At 41.3% G+C, this 15,537-nt stretch overlaps 1 protein-coding gene across 2 annotated transcripts in view; it reads right to left on the minus strand.

Annotated features, from left to right (window-relative positions):
* The window catches only part of CACNA1A (calcium voltage-gated channel subunit alpha1 A), a 248,568-nt gene that overhangs the window by 106,102 nt on the left and 126,929 nt on the right, over nt 1-15,537 (minus strand). Inside the window, exons 7-11 of one of the 2 annotated variants that reach the window (XM_051971665.1) lie at nt 10,116-10,219; nt 9,696-9,811; nt 6,344-6,398; nt 5,312-5,409; nt 3,320-3,529 (exon numbers count right to left, since the gene is read on the minus strand). In XM_051971665.1, coding sequence (XP_051827625.1) covers nt 3,320-3,529; nt 5,312-5,409; nt 6,344-6,398; nt 9,696-9,811; nt 10,116-10,219 — 583 coding nt within the window. Of the gene's footprint in view, nt 1-3,319; nt 3,530-5,311; nt 5,410-6,341; nt 6,399-9,695; nt 9,812-10,115; nt 10,220-15,537 lie in introns of both variants that reach the window. The other variant, XM_051971666.1, reaches the window with a different exon arrangement.

A 15,537-nucleotide genomic window follows, 5' to 3' on the forward strand; every position in this document is an offset into this window, starting at 1 on the left:
TTGGGAAGAAAGATGTCATCCAACCCGAAATGAAGCTGAATAGGGAAAGTTAGCTGGTCCTCTCATGGAAAAAAAAATCCAGCTTCTCCAACTTCTCCTGATGCAGAAAATCCATATAATGGAGTTATAAGAATATTATCACACAGTCCAACAACTAACACAGGTAACTTTGGGGTAACCTCATATTTTGGATTCTTGGTTCTGTTTTTACTGGGTATAATTATAATATATGATAATTATGACTTGTTTTATCATTAGAATGTAAATGTTTACAAGTAGGGGTTATTTTTATTCTTTGTACTTGTGTCCCCTGTTTACTAACACAAAGTAGACATTTAATAAATATTTGTTGATTAAAAACCATGTAAAAATCCAAATGAAATTTTTTAAAAAGTGAATAAATGAAAAAAAAAACAATTATGAAGCACTTAATAAGTGACCTGTGCTGTGTCAAGCCTGGGAGTAGAAATACAAAAGCAGATAGTCCTTAAAGAGCTTATATTCTAATGGAAGAAACTCCATGTAGGGGACTAGTGGTTGAGGAGGGGCATTTTGGTAAAGAAAATTATAAGGATGGTGAGTTGGGGTTCCTAGCCTGACACATGCAATCTGGGGCAAATAGTAGAATTGATTCAATCCTCATTCTTAGAGGCAGGAGACTGGAAGGGGCAGGGGAAGTAGGATGGAAAGAAAAATTACTACTCCAGTGTGCCTTTCCAGTGATGTATTTGTATAGGAATCATTCAGCAAGTTGACAGTGGTCTCAGCCTTAGGTCTTCTAATTCTGAGGTCCAGGGTGAACCCCAGGTCCATTTCCTATCTCTGAGAAAGCCCTCAATATAGCAGAAGCGGTCTATCTCCAGGCCTTCCCAAACCAGGACAAGCAAAACCACTACCTGGGGAAAATAATAGAGGAACATTCTACTAACTCAGAAGTTAGAGGCAGGAAGCAAAGAATCCTCATTCCTGAGGAGCCTTCAGGGAGGCTGAATGTAATTACTTAAGCTGAAACTGGGTCAGGGCCCTCTTCTTTCAAAGCTTCCTGTACCAAGCCAATAGGGAACAGTGAAGAGGTGGGCAGGGATTGTGGTTTAGCTAAGAGACATCTTTCCATTAACTCTCCTGCTTCCCATGCTCACCCTGTCCACTGGGCAAACTCTTTTCACTCCTCAGGCTGAGGGAGCCCAGGTCAGGAAGGCAGATCTTGTGAACCTTGAAGCTATCAGTTTATACTCACTTTAGCCAGACTTGAAAGGGAAGCTGTGGGAAAAGGGCAGCTTCAAGACAGAAGCTAAAGGAGACTCCTTAGTAACCAAAGTCCTTCTAGTTCAGGGCCTTGAACTGATTTCTTCACCTGGGGAGGATTAACTTTCTTTTTATTGCCCCCACATCTCTTATTCTGCTTTGGATTTCAAGTGCTTATTGATTGGTCAGAACTCTTTATTTTAATTTTGGTCAGAGGTTTCCCATCTTCAACATCTTTTCTTTTCTTGAGCGTCCTGGGTTCCTCTGCCTGCTAGTTCCCGGAATGGAGAGGCCCAGAGGCACTCTATCTTTATTCACTGAGAAGGGCAATATATTCTCTGTCTGCTGATACAGCCTTTGGCTGCAGCAGCAACTGAGCATCTTGGGCCTAACTCTGGAACCTGCTGGGCACAGACTAGGAGCTCTGCAGGGAGGACTTTCCCAGACTGAGTCCAAGTGATTAAAACTCAAAAAGGAAAGAAGCAGGAAATTAAAAATTGAATAAGGGTCTCAAAAGATGAAGAAAAAGGCAGGGGGGAGGGAGGGAGAGAAGGAGAAAAGGGGGAAAGAAATGGAGGAGAGAGAGAAATGGAGGAGGAAGGGAAAGAGAGAGAGAAATGGGGAGAAAAGGAGAAAGGAAGAGGGAGAGAGAAAAAAAAGGAAGAGGAATGGAGAGAAAGGAAAGGATGGAGAGGGAGAGAGAAAAATGAAGAGAAAGGGAAAAGGGAGAGAGAGAAGGATGGGGGAGGGAAAAAGAGAGAGAGAATAGATAGGCTGAAGAAATACTAAAAATAAATAAAGGTTATCTCTCTTCCCTTACTCTCTTTGTTTTCTGTATCATCACCCAACCTCTCACTTTAGAATCCTGAATGACACTTAGAACTAGGGAAATTGCTAACTAGATGGAGTAGTGGATAGCATATAGGTCCTAGAGTTAAGAGGACCTGAGTTCAAATCAGCTCAGACACTTAACACTGCCTAGCTCTGTGACCCTGGGCAAGGCACTTAACCCCAACTGATGTAATCTGACCTAAGAATGCTCCATTCTAACAATCCTGTTTGTCAATAATTGTAGAGGAATATAATGATATTTCTTCCCTTGGATTTTAGGGAAGATGTGTTAGTAATCCCAAGGCCCTCTGACCTAAGAATTCTATTGTTCTGACAACCTATCAATGATTGGAGAAATCCTCTGGTGGCCTAGGAATGTGATAATATTTCTTCCCTTAGAAATTTTAGTAGTTCTGAAGACCTTTGACCTGAGTGCTCTTGTTCTAATAACCTGTCAATGATTTCAAAGTCTTCTGGCCTTAGAATAGTCCTACAAATATTACTGACTGTCACAGATCAGTCAGTAATGACCAAGTTCCTGAGAAAATAGTGAATAGATCATCCCTCAAACCTACTTGTAAGCCATAAAATTAGCAAATAAGTAATACGAAGCTCTGATTTAATTCTGTCCTATAAATCTATCCCTTCTCTTTGATGCCTTGGAATTTTACCTACTACAATTGGCATTATGATTACAATAAACTTTGCCCTTTGACTTGGATATTAGTTCAAGCCTACAAATTCTTTTGAGACCTGTTGTGACACAGATCTGTGACCCCAACTTTTTGAGTCCCCTTTCCCCAACTTCAACCCAACTGCTCCTCAAAAAAATCTCATTTAGAGGCAGCCAGAAGTGCAGTGGTTAGAGCTCTAGCCCCAGAAATAGGAGGATCTGAGTTCAAATTTGACCTCAGATATTTAGTAACTGTGTGATCCTGGTCCTGATTGTCTCCTTTTTGGAGACCAAAAAAATCTCATTTGATCCTCACAACTATGCTGGGAGATAGATGCTATTATGATCTCCATTTGACAGATGAAGAACTGAGGCAGACACTCTAACCTTGTACCATCCAACCTCCTGCCTACTTGTACAAAACAGCATGGAGAATGATTCACTCATGAAGAAACTGAGGAAGGAAGAAATGAGGGACTTTGTTTTTAAGGAAAGACAAAGAACAGAAGTGATGGGGGAAGAAAAGGAATTTTAGGACAAAAAGGAGAAGCAGCAAGAGGAGCAACTCACAGAGGAAGTCAGATAGCCAATCTGGCTGGTTGTAGTGAACTATAGCAACACACAGCGTGTTGAGAGCTACCAGACTGAGAACTGTCCAGTAGAAGGCCTGAGTTTTGACCATGCGGCGGATATAGAAGCGCATTCTCCTCTCCTTTTTATGAAAAAAAGTCGAGTTCTCCAGCTTGGCACTTTTAATACTGGCTCTAGCGAAGGGAGAACCTGCCAAGGAGAGAAAGGAAAATGTCAGGGTAGTCTCAGCAGGCCCTTCCTGTGGAGGAAACCAACCCATAACTCAGCCCAAGGCGAGGCTGGGGGCCAGAGACTCAATTAGCCAAGCCAGCAAACCCACCGGCCTCGGGAATATTACTGCCCGCTCCCCCCAGCCTCCTCCACTCTGCAGCTGCGACTCTTAGAAGAAGAAGGTTTCCCTGAAATTAACAGTATAAGAAAAAACAAACAATTATATCTCATAATGTCAATGATGATACCTTCATTTATCTGTCTCCTGAGGCCGTTTGCTTGCCTGTATAGATGGGGACTGAATTTGATTCGCTCCCCCCCCAAACTACAGGGGTTTCTGTAGCACAGCAGCTGTTGTTGGGCTCAGCTGCCTGGGTGGGGTGTGTGGGGGTGACGGTGAGAGAAGCATCCCTCCCAGTTCCAGCTCCGGGCACACAGAGAATGAAGGCAAAAGGTAATGAGGATTCTGGGTAAGGTTTCGGGAGCATGGGGGGAATATCTATGTATATAGATATGGATGATTTAAGAAGAAGGGTCCTTCGTTCGACAAACCTCTGTTTAACTTGGGAAATAATAGCATCTGTCTAGCAGCCACAACACAGTGAATGCTCTGGGCAAAAGCAGCTATGATCAGCATGCATATTTATTTTCCTAAAGCTCTGAATTAATGATATGAGCTCTTGCAATTCTGCTCCAGTCCTTTGCTGAGTAGTGTAAGGGCAAAGGGCCATCAACAGAAACAAACAATGATGCTACAGTGAAGAGCTCCATTAAAAACAAAATTAAGACAAAACAATTTCAGAGACTCTGATTTCAGCTCTGAATCCTATATGAGGACGCTGACTTCTAAAGCTAAGTAAGTCAAGTAGCTGAAGATTGGAAACCAACGGAAGCAGGGCTGGAGGAGATCAGGTCCAGTGGGAGATTACCAAGTTGGGAACTCTTTAAAGAGATCTAGAATTCAGGCTTGGAGGCTGGAGCACTGAGAGCAGGAGACCTCAACTGACCTCACAAAGGAGGTGAAAAGAGGAGGAAAGTTCCTTCTTGGAGATCATTTTTTTAAGCCCTAAAATGCCTTTTGAGCGCCAGATCTTTATCTCCAATTGCCCTCTGATGTCCAATCTGTCCCAAACTGACTTTGTATCCCCTCTGCCTCCAAACAAACTCTTCTTGGTCTAGACTTTCCTATTTTTCTTAACATTCATTCATCAAGAAATATTCATTAGATGTCTCCTATATATAAGGCATTGTAATAATTATTTATACTTTTATGGTGCTTCACAGTGCTTATTTATGTATAATATATACAGCACACACATCTATATGCATATATATAGTATGTACACACATATACATGTATGATACTATATATGTGGATACATACTATGTATGTGATATATACACAAAAATTTGAGATAAACAGGACAGGTATTATTCCCATATTACAAAGGAGGAAGCAGAAATTTAGAGAATTTAGGGAATTTGCCCAAGTTCATATGATCAGTAAATAGAAGAAATTGCCCTGAAATCCAGGTCTTCTGCCACCTCATCTAATGAATCCTCTAGCCCACAGTATTTCTTCTCTTTTTAGTAGTACTATTATTTTCCCAGTCATCCAGACTTAAAGTTTCAATCATCTTCATGCTCCCTTGTTCTCACATGGTCAATGTTACCAAGTCTGCAATGTCCTTCCCCCTCCCTCCATTCCTCTCACCACGCCTCCTGTGATGAGGTTCTTGTTGAAAGCAAGGAAAAACTCACCCACTGAGGCCATGTCAGCCAGCTGATCCTCGGCTTCTTCGGGGTTGAGCAGGTCTGTCTTGCTTTTCTTTATGGTGGCTCTCCGCAGAGCTCCAACAATAGGAACATGGCAAGAGAAAAAGACATTACCCTTGTTGTCCCAGTCTTGGAACTCTCTGAATGTTCTTAGAAATTGCTCTTCACAAAAGTGAGATTGGGGGGACAGGGAATTTTGTTAGGGAAACAGCCTCTGGCCTGTTCTAGTGCTTTGGCTGGGGAACCAAAGAAAGATCCATTTCAGCATTTGGATCCAGCTCCAGAGGTGAGTTACAGAATCATAGATTCCCTGAATTAAAAGGGACCTCAGAGATAAGCTAGATTAACTCATGCCTGAATATAACTTCCTTATAAAACCCATGATAGATAATCTCCTTTGCTCAAGAACCACTGGTAATGGGGAGCTCACTACTTCCAAGGCAGACCATTCCATTTTTAAAAGTTCCAATTGTTAGAAAGTTTTCCCTTAATATTGAGCTAAAATTTCCCTCTTGGATGCTTCTTACCAATTCTTTCTGGGGCCCAATTGCACAATTCAAACCTTGGGCAGTTAATGACACACAATCTTTGGAGAGAGCCATTTAGACTCCCACATGAATTGCTTTAATTTTCATTTGCCAGTAACTTATTCTATGAACTTAACTCTACCTCTTAGTGAATAGAATCTCCAATTAAAGGTATTGTCAGTTTTGATTAAGCAGTTCCCAGACATAAACTTGATTTGGTGGAGTATCCCACAGTAGAACTCAAAGTGAACATTAGGTCATATAGAATCCAAGCCAGTGCTGCCCCATTTGTCTATCACAAATTAGCCTTAGGAGATAGATCTCCACAAGCTAACTCCTGTGATTATTAAGTTATTCTTAGACATGGCTCCTTGAGAATCTCCTAAAATGGCTCTTGGCCAGGAGAGGCCCACCTTGGAAGCCCCCATTGCCCACTGTTTCCCCAGCATATCCTCTATCACATATCATGTCAAACTCAGAGGAGTTACCATCAAAGGGATGTCTCTGCTCGCCGTCTGTTTCATCTTCTGCTAGTATCACTTCTTCTGAGGAAAAAGAAGAGCAAATTAACCTCCTGCAGTCAGGCAGATGGAACTTCCCCCTCACAGGGCCAGGACCCACGCTTGGCCTGGAATCACATCCCAGATGGTCTGGGAAGGTTTCAGACCAAGTCGGAGTGGGTTCTCTTGGGGAAAAATGTCTCCAGGGAACAAATGTTGTTACCCTGGAATAAGAACTAAGATTCCACAGAGTCCCCCTTTGGCTTTTGAAAAAACAGCACAGAAGACTTCTTTCCCCCCAACATGAGTTAGTATCCAGAGTTCTTTTACTGTGAGAAAAAGGGCCCAACCAGCCAAGTCAGGTGATTTCCAGAGTCAAATCAACAAGCATTTATAGTGTTTAATAAGTGCCAGGCACAGTGATAAGCACTAGGGATGCAAAGAATGGCAAAAAACCTCAAAACAACACAATCCCTCAAAGAGCCTTCAGTCAAAGAGACTGAAGAGGAAGACAACATGCAAACTGCTTTGTTCAAATAAGCCATATACAGGATAAATTGGAGATGATCTTAGAGAGGAGACAAAAGTACTAAGAGGGATCAGGAAAGGCTTCTTACAAAAGGTGGATTTTAGCTAAGACATAAAAGAAGTCACAGAAATCAGGAAATGGAGATGAGAAAGCAAAGCTTTTCAGGTATGGCAGGGGGGAACAGCAATATAAAATGCTTAGAGTGAGGAGAAGGAGTTTATTGTGTGAGTAACAGTAAAGAACGTCACTGGATGGGAAAGGAGGAAGGTGTAAGAAGACTAGAAAGGCAGGATGGGACCAGATTATAAAGGACTCAAAAGGCCAAAGAAAGGATTTTATATTTGATCCAATAGGGAGTCATTGGAGTTTATTGAATCTGTATGTGGTGAATGTCTTATCTGCATTAGGAAAATCATTTTGACAGCTGTAAGTGATGGAACGAAGAGGAGAAAGACCTGGGGCAAGCAGACCCATTGGCAGGCTATTGCAATTGTCCCAGGGTCAGGTGATGATAGCTTGTACTAGAGTGGTTATAGAGTCATAGGAATACAAGGGGTCTATCCAAGAGATTGTTTAGAAGAAAGAATTAATAGGACTTGGCAAGAGATGACAACAATAGCTAATATTTATACAGCACTTACTATGTGACATACGTTTTTACAATTATTATCCCATTGGAAGAATTGGTACGGGGAATGAAAGAGAATTTGGAGTCAAAAATGACACCTATTCTGTGACTCGGATGACTGGGAGAATGATGGTACCTGTCTTTGGTAGTAATAGGAAAATTTGGAAGGGAGGGAAGGTTTAGAGGAAAAGGTAATGAGTTTTGTTTTGGACATGTTTAAGATGCTGACAGGGCATCTAGTTGAGATATTCACCAGGCAGTTGAAATTTGAAAGTGGGAGACAGCAGAGAAGTTGGTGCTGGATAAGTAGCTCACCAGCAAAGAGACAACAACTGAATCCACTGGATCTGATGAGAGCATAAAGTCAAACATTAGAGAAGATTATAGAGGCACAAGATGGTTCATGCTAGACATCTATAATGGGTGTGGCCTAGATCAGAGCTTCTTAACTTTTTCCACTTGCAATCCATTTTCACCCAAGAAATTTGGATGTGACCCCAAGTATATAGGAATATAAAATAGATATACAAATCAAAATTTAATGATAACAAATCATAACTTCACAATTCTAGTTACGAGATCGCATATAGGGTTTTGACTCATAGTTTAAGAAGCTGGGGCCTAGATGAAGATCTTGCAAAGAAGATTTAAGAGTCTTAGTAGGAGAACCAGGAGAGAGCAGTGTCGTGAAGAGCTAGAAAAAGGAAAATATCAACAGTGTCAAAGTATCAAAAGTATCAAAAGTGCAAAGATGTGAAGAAAGAAGACTGAGAAAAGGCTATTAGATTTGGCAAGCTAAAAGATCATTGGTAGCATCAAAAAGAGCAGATTTCAGTTGAAAGATGAAGTCAGAAGTCAGATTGCAGAGAGCTGTTTATCCTTCAGAGGACCATAACATCAGGGAGGTGATACTATGACATACAAGTGAATTGGATTTAAATGAGAGAGGGCTATGCAAAGACATCAGTCACTTTTTTCTCTAGTCATCTGGGTCCAGTAGCAGATATAGATCAGGATGACTGGAGATGGCCCTGGATGCAATAGGAGACCGTAGCCTTTTAAAAAGAGTGAAATGAAAGGAAATAGCATCTATTGTGGATGACTTTCTTAAGGAGTTTAAGGGGAGGAGAGCTATAGGATAATAGCTACTAAGGATGGAAAGATCAAAATGTGTGTGTATCTGAGGGGAATTGATGAGGAAGATATAGATGTCTTTGTCATAGTCAGTAGAACGGAAAGGAATAAATAAATATTAGTCAGACTGAAGATGATTGAGGGGCAGCCAATTAGAGAAAATGAGATGGAATGGGATCATTTGTATATGAGAAGAGTAGCCTTGGCTAGGATAAGGGTCCCTTCTCCATGTAAGGTGGGGTGAAAGAGAAAATAGCAATATTGCAAGAGGTAAGGAGAGGAAGCTTTAAGCAAATAGCTGCATTTTTCCCCCCAGTAAAATTTGAAGCAAAGTTCTCAGCTGAGAGGGTTGAGGGAAAGAAGCACCAAGGGAAGTTTGAAGAAAGAGGAAAAGGTTAGAAAATTTGCTATGGTGAGTGGGACAGTGAATTGATTCAGGAGACATAAAAGAATTGCCTTAAAACACTGAGGACTCAGTTGAGATTATATAACATAAATTTGTAGTGGACTCGGTCAAAATGGTTTTGTGATTTCAACCAACTGCTTTCAGTAACATATAAATAATAGTGGAGGAAGCAAATGATGGGAGAAATCCATGGCTGAGATTTGGCGGGGGAATTAAGGACCCAGGGACCAAAAATGGTAATTAGAGACAAATTAGTTCACTAAGGAGTCAAGATGGGAAAGGGAGAATGGAATAGCCAGGGCAGGGGTGAGGCATGGGGAAGAAGTGAGGGGTAAGAGGATTGAAGGTCATGGTGAGGATGAAGGAATGGAATTAGAGGGTTGTAAGACAGAGGGAAAGGTAGAATGATGGATGCTTATGATCAGATAAAGAAATACCAATAATATATCATTTAATTATCTCACAGGTGTCTCAGAGCCAGTTTTGTCTCTTCTTCTTGGCTAACATTCTTCCACTCAAGGATATCTGCCTACCCCTCCTTCAGAAGACCCCATCCTGGTGTTATCTTAGAGATGGTCAGACCCTGGCTGCCTGGTCCCCCTGCTTCTACAGCCTGCCTCCTGGGCCAGAAGGTAAAGGTCTCACCTGCTTTGGAGATCCATTCCATGTAGCCATTGAGTTCCCTCTCTATCTGTTGCTGCCGTCTCAGCTTCAGAAAAGCTCGCCGATTCTCAACCCGCTCTCTTTCTTTGGCAAACTCCCTGCAAAGCACAAAGTAGAGTTCCATTGTCTGGCTTACTATGAGTTTTAGAGAATCCTTGTTCTTGCTGGAGGTGTGGGCATGGAGGTGGGAGCAGTGGTCCTATCTGCACAGGGCAGGGGCACTAGAGGATCAGCACAGGCCCTGTTAACACTTAGGGGGATAGATCAAGGATACCATTGCCCTTAAAGCTGGGGTACTAAAGGAAGGAAGAGAAGCCATTCTCTCCCCCAGTTTGTTCCTCTTCATACAACATGGGGCATGGGGTTGTGAAGAAACAAAGTGGCAGGCCAGAAGAGACTTACCCGGACAGCACACCCAGCACAAGGTTCAGCATAAAAAAGGAGCCAATGATGATGAGGGGAATGAAGTACAACCAGTTCCAGGTGTTCCCTGAGGCATCATTGCTCTGTAGCAGGGGGAAAAGGGAAAGCAGAAATACTAAGTGAGACTCCAATGGAGCAGGAGGTGGGGTGGGAGTGGAGGGCCCCAGCACTCTGGGGAGTCATGTCTCTTTACCTCCCAGAAGACTGAGGCTTCTTCAGCCTGCAAGTACTGTAAGTGCAAGTAAAGGACAGGTCCAACCCATAGGAAAAACCCCAGCAGGCAGCTAAGAGTCCTTCAGACAGTCCCATAGGGAAACGCTTCTCTTAGAATACTGGGGCACATGATTAAGCTGGGAATACAGCAGATTCCAGGATGGCCAAGAGTAGTTTGGAACAAAGAGCAATGAAATGAATGAGGTGCCCTAAATTCAAACTGTGACATCCTGGACAAACTGAGAAATTGGTTCCCTTCCCCCCAAACCCCCATGTTCATTCACTTCGCTCTGTACCTCTACAAGGGATCATCTGGTCCTGGGGAGTCAGAACCCCCAAAATTTACTCCTTCCAGCTTAAGGTAAGACCATCATGAAAAACCACAGACAAAGGCAGAATGAAGATTGTTACTGAGCTTTCTTCCAAATCAGGAATCCTGCAATTTTTACAGAGTTTGTTTTCCAAGCCAAAGAACATATATGATGAAGGGTAATATCAGAAAGAATGGTGTGTGTAAGAGAATGAAATAGAGAGAAGGGAGAGAGAGGGGCAAAAGAGAAGGAAAAGAGAGAGTAGAAAAAGGAAGCAAAGAGAGGAAAGGAGAAAAAAAGAAGAGAGGAGAGGGGAGTGAAGAAGAAGAGGGAAGTGGAGTGGAGAGAGGAGAAGAGAAGAGAAGGGAATGGAAGGGAAGAAGAGGCAGGAGAGGAGGAAAAAGGAGAGGAGATAAGATGAGAGGAGAGAAGAAAGGAGAGAAGGGGAGAGGAGAAGAGAAAAGAGAAGAGGAGAAGAAAAGAGAGGAGAGGAGGAACACACAGACATAAGCCAGAGAAACAGGGAGGGTATTTTGGATACACATGCAATTAAGAGAAAAGTGGGAGAAGACAAAAGCCAGCTAATTTAAAGTATCCTATCTTGTCTCACACAACTTAATTGGAAAAAACTCAGGCCCTGGGTAATTTTATGGAGATTTTGCACCCTTAACTGATAAAAAGGAAGGATTTTTCACCACGCAATGGATAGTGATGGCCTTCCTTGTTTTCTTGCTCAGACCTATGAATAGAAAAGATTTGAGAAGCCTCTGGCACAACCTCCTCCCCCAATCCACCACCGTTATAACTCCTGTGGGTTTATCCAGACATGAACTCTGGATTTCTGAACAAATCAGTGAAAAGAGTCAGGAGCCAAATATGGTACCCCTTCTCTCACAAAGCATCCTGCATGTGTCAGCATCTTCTGGCGAAAAGAGATGCAAGTGTGAATTGGGATCTGAACAAGTGTAAACGAAAGGTTAGGTTGGGTTGGGACCTTGGGCTTCTCTTGAGCCCCAAAACAGAAGAGGTTGAGATTGAAGACTAGGAGTTAGGTCGATGCAAGGATTGGGAAGCAAGTTACAGGAAATGCTGGCAAGTGGACTTGCCTCCTATAGCTCTGGCCTTGTATGAAGGTGACATGCATCCTTTTCACACTGAGACCCTCTCTCCCCCTTTACCCATGAGAGTAGCCACTGGAAGTGACAGCCTAGGAGAAGGGCCTCATAGATCGCAGTATTAATGTAATGGAATATTATGGGGCTATCAAATGACAAATATGTATGTGCGTGATCAATAGTCTGTTGACAGTTAAGTTTTTAAGTAGTTAAAAAAGATACCAAATTGCTCAAGCACTCACAGCCTCTGCTTCTAAGAAAATGGGTCTTTGTGCCATTCGTATCCAAAAGGAGAACTACAGGGATTAAAGTATACTATTTTCCCCTTTTTTGTTTGATTTTTCTTTCTCATATTTCCCCCCCTTTTTTTTGTTCTGATTTTTCTTTTCCAACATGACAAACATGAAAATATGTTTTAAAAAGAAAAAAGAAAATGAGTCTCGGGCTATATCTCATTTTAACAGCCCAGTTTGAGATGTGAAACAGGACTCAGGACCATAAGAACCATCATCTCCTATGGGCAACTGCTTCCCCCTTATGTTACCTGAGGAAATGTTGTCCCAAACAAGCCTGGCTTTGAAAGTCAATCTGGCCCTAGGGAAGAGGCTAATGGGCCTGGTCCTGCTTCAAGCCTGCCCTCCCCACCTTTCTGAAAGAACTGAAGCTTCATTGCCTGATACGTATGAGGACAAAGATGTACTGAGTGAGGCTGCTGCTGGCAGAGAGAGGACAAAACAGGGCCGGAAGGGAACCAGAGCAGCCTTTGTACTTTTGCTCATCTGTCTACATGAACTGCTGAAGATTTCTTGTTCCTATTTCTCAGTGCTAAATTTAGTCCAAGGGAGCAAAGCACCCACATGGGCTAGATGGAAGGCAGAAATCTTTGGGCTGCAGTAATGAGAGCTGAGGAGGCTGAAGTGGAAACAGGAGAAGTAGGGCAGGAATAGGACCTGTCAGGGGCAAATCTGGGAAGTAGCTAAGGGCCCCCCATCCCAGGCCACAAACATAGGAAGCACTCATAGAGGAGACCATTCATTTTCTTTCTCTCTTAGGATTTCTTTGATCACAGTGTTGGGAAAGCAATGAAGGGGACAGGCTCCTGACTACAGTCATCTATGTTTTAAAGATCCTTGATCAGCTTAAGCCAGCAAGAGGTCCTGGAGCTATTCAAAATGGTCACCAGATACCAGTTCACTCATCTGCTTTTTTCTTTGCAGCGAATATGATTCAGTTTTATTCTCAAATTGGCCTTCGTTTCTCATCTATACAAGGAGATAGATGATCATTAAAGTAACTTCCAGCACTGATATTCTATGATTCTCTACAAAAGGTGTTCTTTCTCTTTTTAACCTGGTCTAATTATTCAATGAACCTATTTATCCTGCACAACCAGGAGAAGATGAAGGAGGACAGGTTTTGATAGAGAAATCAGTTTTCCAAGGTGGTAGGAGTTTGAACGAAGAGAAAATATAAAAAGAAGTTCCCAAACAGAGAACACTGTTCCCACCACAGATACTTTCATTAGGAAACACAATTGCACAAATTTCCCCTCAAAGTTTTCTCCTCTTTTTCTAATCCAGGTAATGGTTGGGTGTCTGGCACATGTTTTCACTGAGAGAATTTTATGAAGACGGTCCCCCGGGCATCAGGAAAGGTGTCATCATGCTTATTGCCCACTGGGGTAGGAGCTGGGCATAGAAGAATACTTGCCTGAATAGAGAATTGGCTATGGAATTCAGAGGAGTGATTACGATAATAACTTAACAATAACAAGCAATTATAATGATACTTAGAAATCCTTAGTGTCTTTCTTTCAAAGATTTGATAAGTCTTTATAATCATCATTTCACTTGTTCTCGCATTCTCTTTATGCAGAATGGATTCTCTACATTATACGGAGACTTACTAAGCTAATGATAAAGTTGGAAAAAGAACCCAAGAGTTCTGATATCTAGATCACTGTATGCCCACAATACTCTTGTTGTGTTTGTGTGGCTTATGACAATCCCATAAACTCATATGTATCCAAATATAAATATTAAGAAAATTAACAGTTGAAACTTTTCCCATAGCACTTTATTTGATGTGAGAAAAAGATGCTGAGGCATCCCTAAAGTGCCTTTTGAATTGCCAAAAATTAAATTAAGTTCTGTATGACTTGAGTAAAAAGAATTGCCTCTTCATGGTAAAATTCTCCAAATACTCTTATTTGCAGAAGATTTTGCAGTCATTAAAAGTATCTCTAGAATGCTGCAAAGCTTTCTCAATGGAATCTACAGCAGTGTGAGAAAGATTGATCTAACTATCTACATTGGAAAAACTAAGTGGATGAAAAATATATACTCCTTAGATTATGAAAATCAATCCATTAGTATGAATTTCTTTAACAGACATTGCAACTAAACAATGAGCTAGATCCAGAATTAATAGGAAGTGGAGATTAGGCTAAATCTTGTCTGCTCACTCTTACAAAAGTCCATCTCTTTAATATTCTATATTATCTCAGGTTGCACATCATAAAATATCATATAGAATTAAATTTACCAGTAGCTCAAAGAGCAGTGGAAAGATGGTGCAAGTAGGCTCTAGTATATTAGTATTGAAAAGGGGCATATGAGGACTGGCGTAAAAGATATTATAGAAGATATTTATGAACAGATAATATAGTAAAATGAGTCAATTGTATACAGTTCAGGTAGTACATTGGTAGCTCTCTCTCTCTCTCTCTCTCTCTCTCTCTCTCACACACATACAAACACATGCATATAGATTAGCACAGTCCATCTAAGTAAGAGAGACCATGAGAAAATATGATCAAGAATTCTACAGGATGAAAAGGCAAGGTAGTTTTGTTATCTGTATCAATGGAAAGAGTATCCACACCAATGAAGTCAAGGATTTACCCAAGTTACAATAGTAATAGTGATCATTATAATAATTCTAAGCCCAGTGCCATTTCCATAATGTTACTAGCTTCAGATCTATATATTTTAGTGTGTTCGAATTCCTTAAGAACCAATAATCCAGGCATGTTTCCCTTTCCTCCAAAAAAGTCACCAGAATATTTAGCTAATAAAAGATTCAATTCCCCAAACATTCAGGATGAAAAACACAGTAGATAGAATATTGGATTTGGAATCAGGAGGATTCCTGACTCTTACTCTTACACTTCTGACACTTAGTAGGTATGAATATGGGCAAGTCTTTTTTAACAGTTCCAAGTTTTGGTTTTCTCATCTATAAAATGGGATTCTTAATAGTGTCTACCTCCCAAGAGTGCTGTGAGGATCAAGTGAGATAACAATCAAACTATTTTGTAGCCTTGAAAGGGCCATTAGTCAGCTATTATCATTGCTGTTATTATTAAACAATATCTATTCCATTACATTATGTATAATATTGCTAATCCAACTGACTAATATCTTGATATGAATCCAAACAAACATCACCAAAATGCAATGATGTGGGTAAAAGGTTGACATACATATGTTAGCTTGAAAATGCTATCACGCCACTAGGCAGATGTTGCTGTCAGTTGCCTAAGCATCAATCTGCTGATTTCTTAATTCCCTGATGGACACTATCCAATGACCATAGTTGGTGCTGAGCTTAAAATGTAACACCCATATACAGAATATGCACATATCTAAAAACACACACAGTAGAAATGTGTGAGGGTTTTGTCTATTTCTTACCCTTGAATTTCCTTTCTACCACCTTCTTAGTGTCTTTCTTGCCCCTTCCTTCCTCCTCCTCTTCTGC

Source organism: Antechinus flavipes, chromosome 1, assembly GCF_016432865.1.
Source record: "Antechinus flavipes isolate AdamAnt ecotype Samford, QLD, Australia chromosome 1, AdamAnt_v2, whole genome shotgun sequence".
NCBI classification, from domain to species: Eukaryota; Metazoa; Chordata; class Mammalia; order Dasyuromorphia; family Dasyuridae; genus Antechinus; species Antechinus flavipes.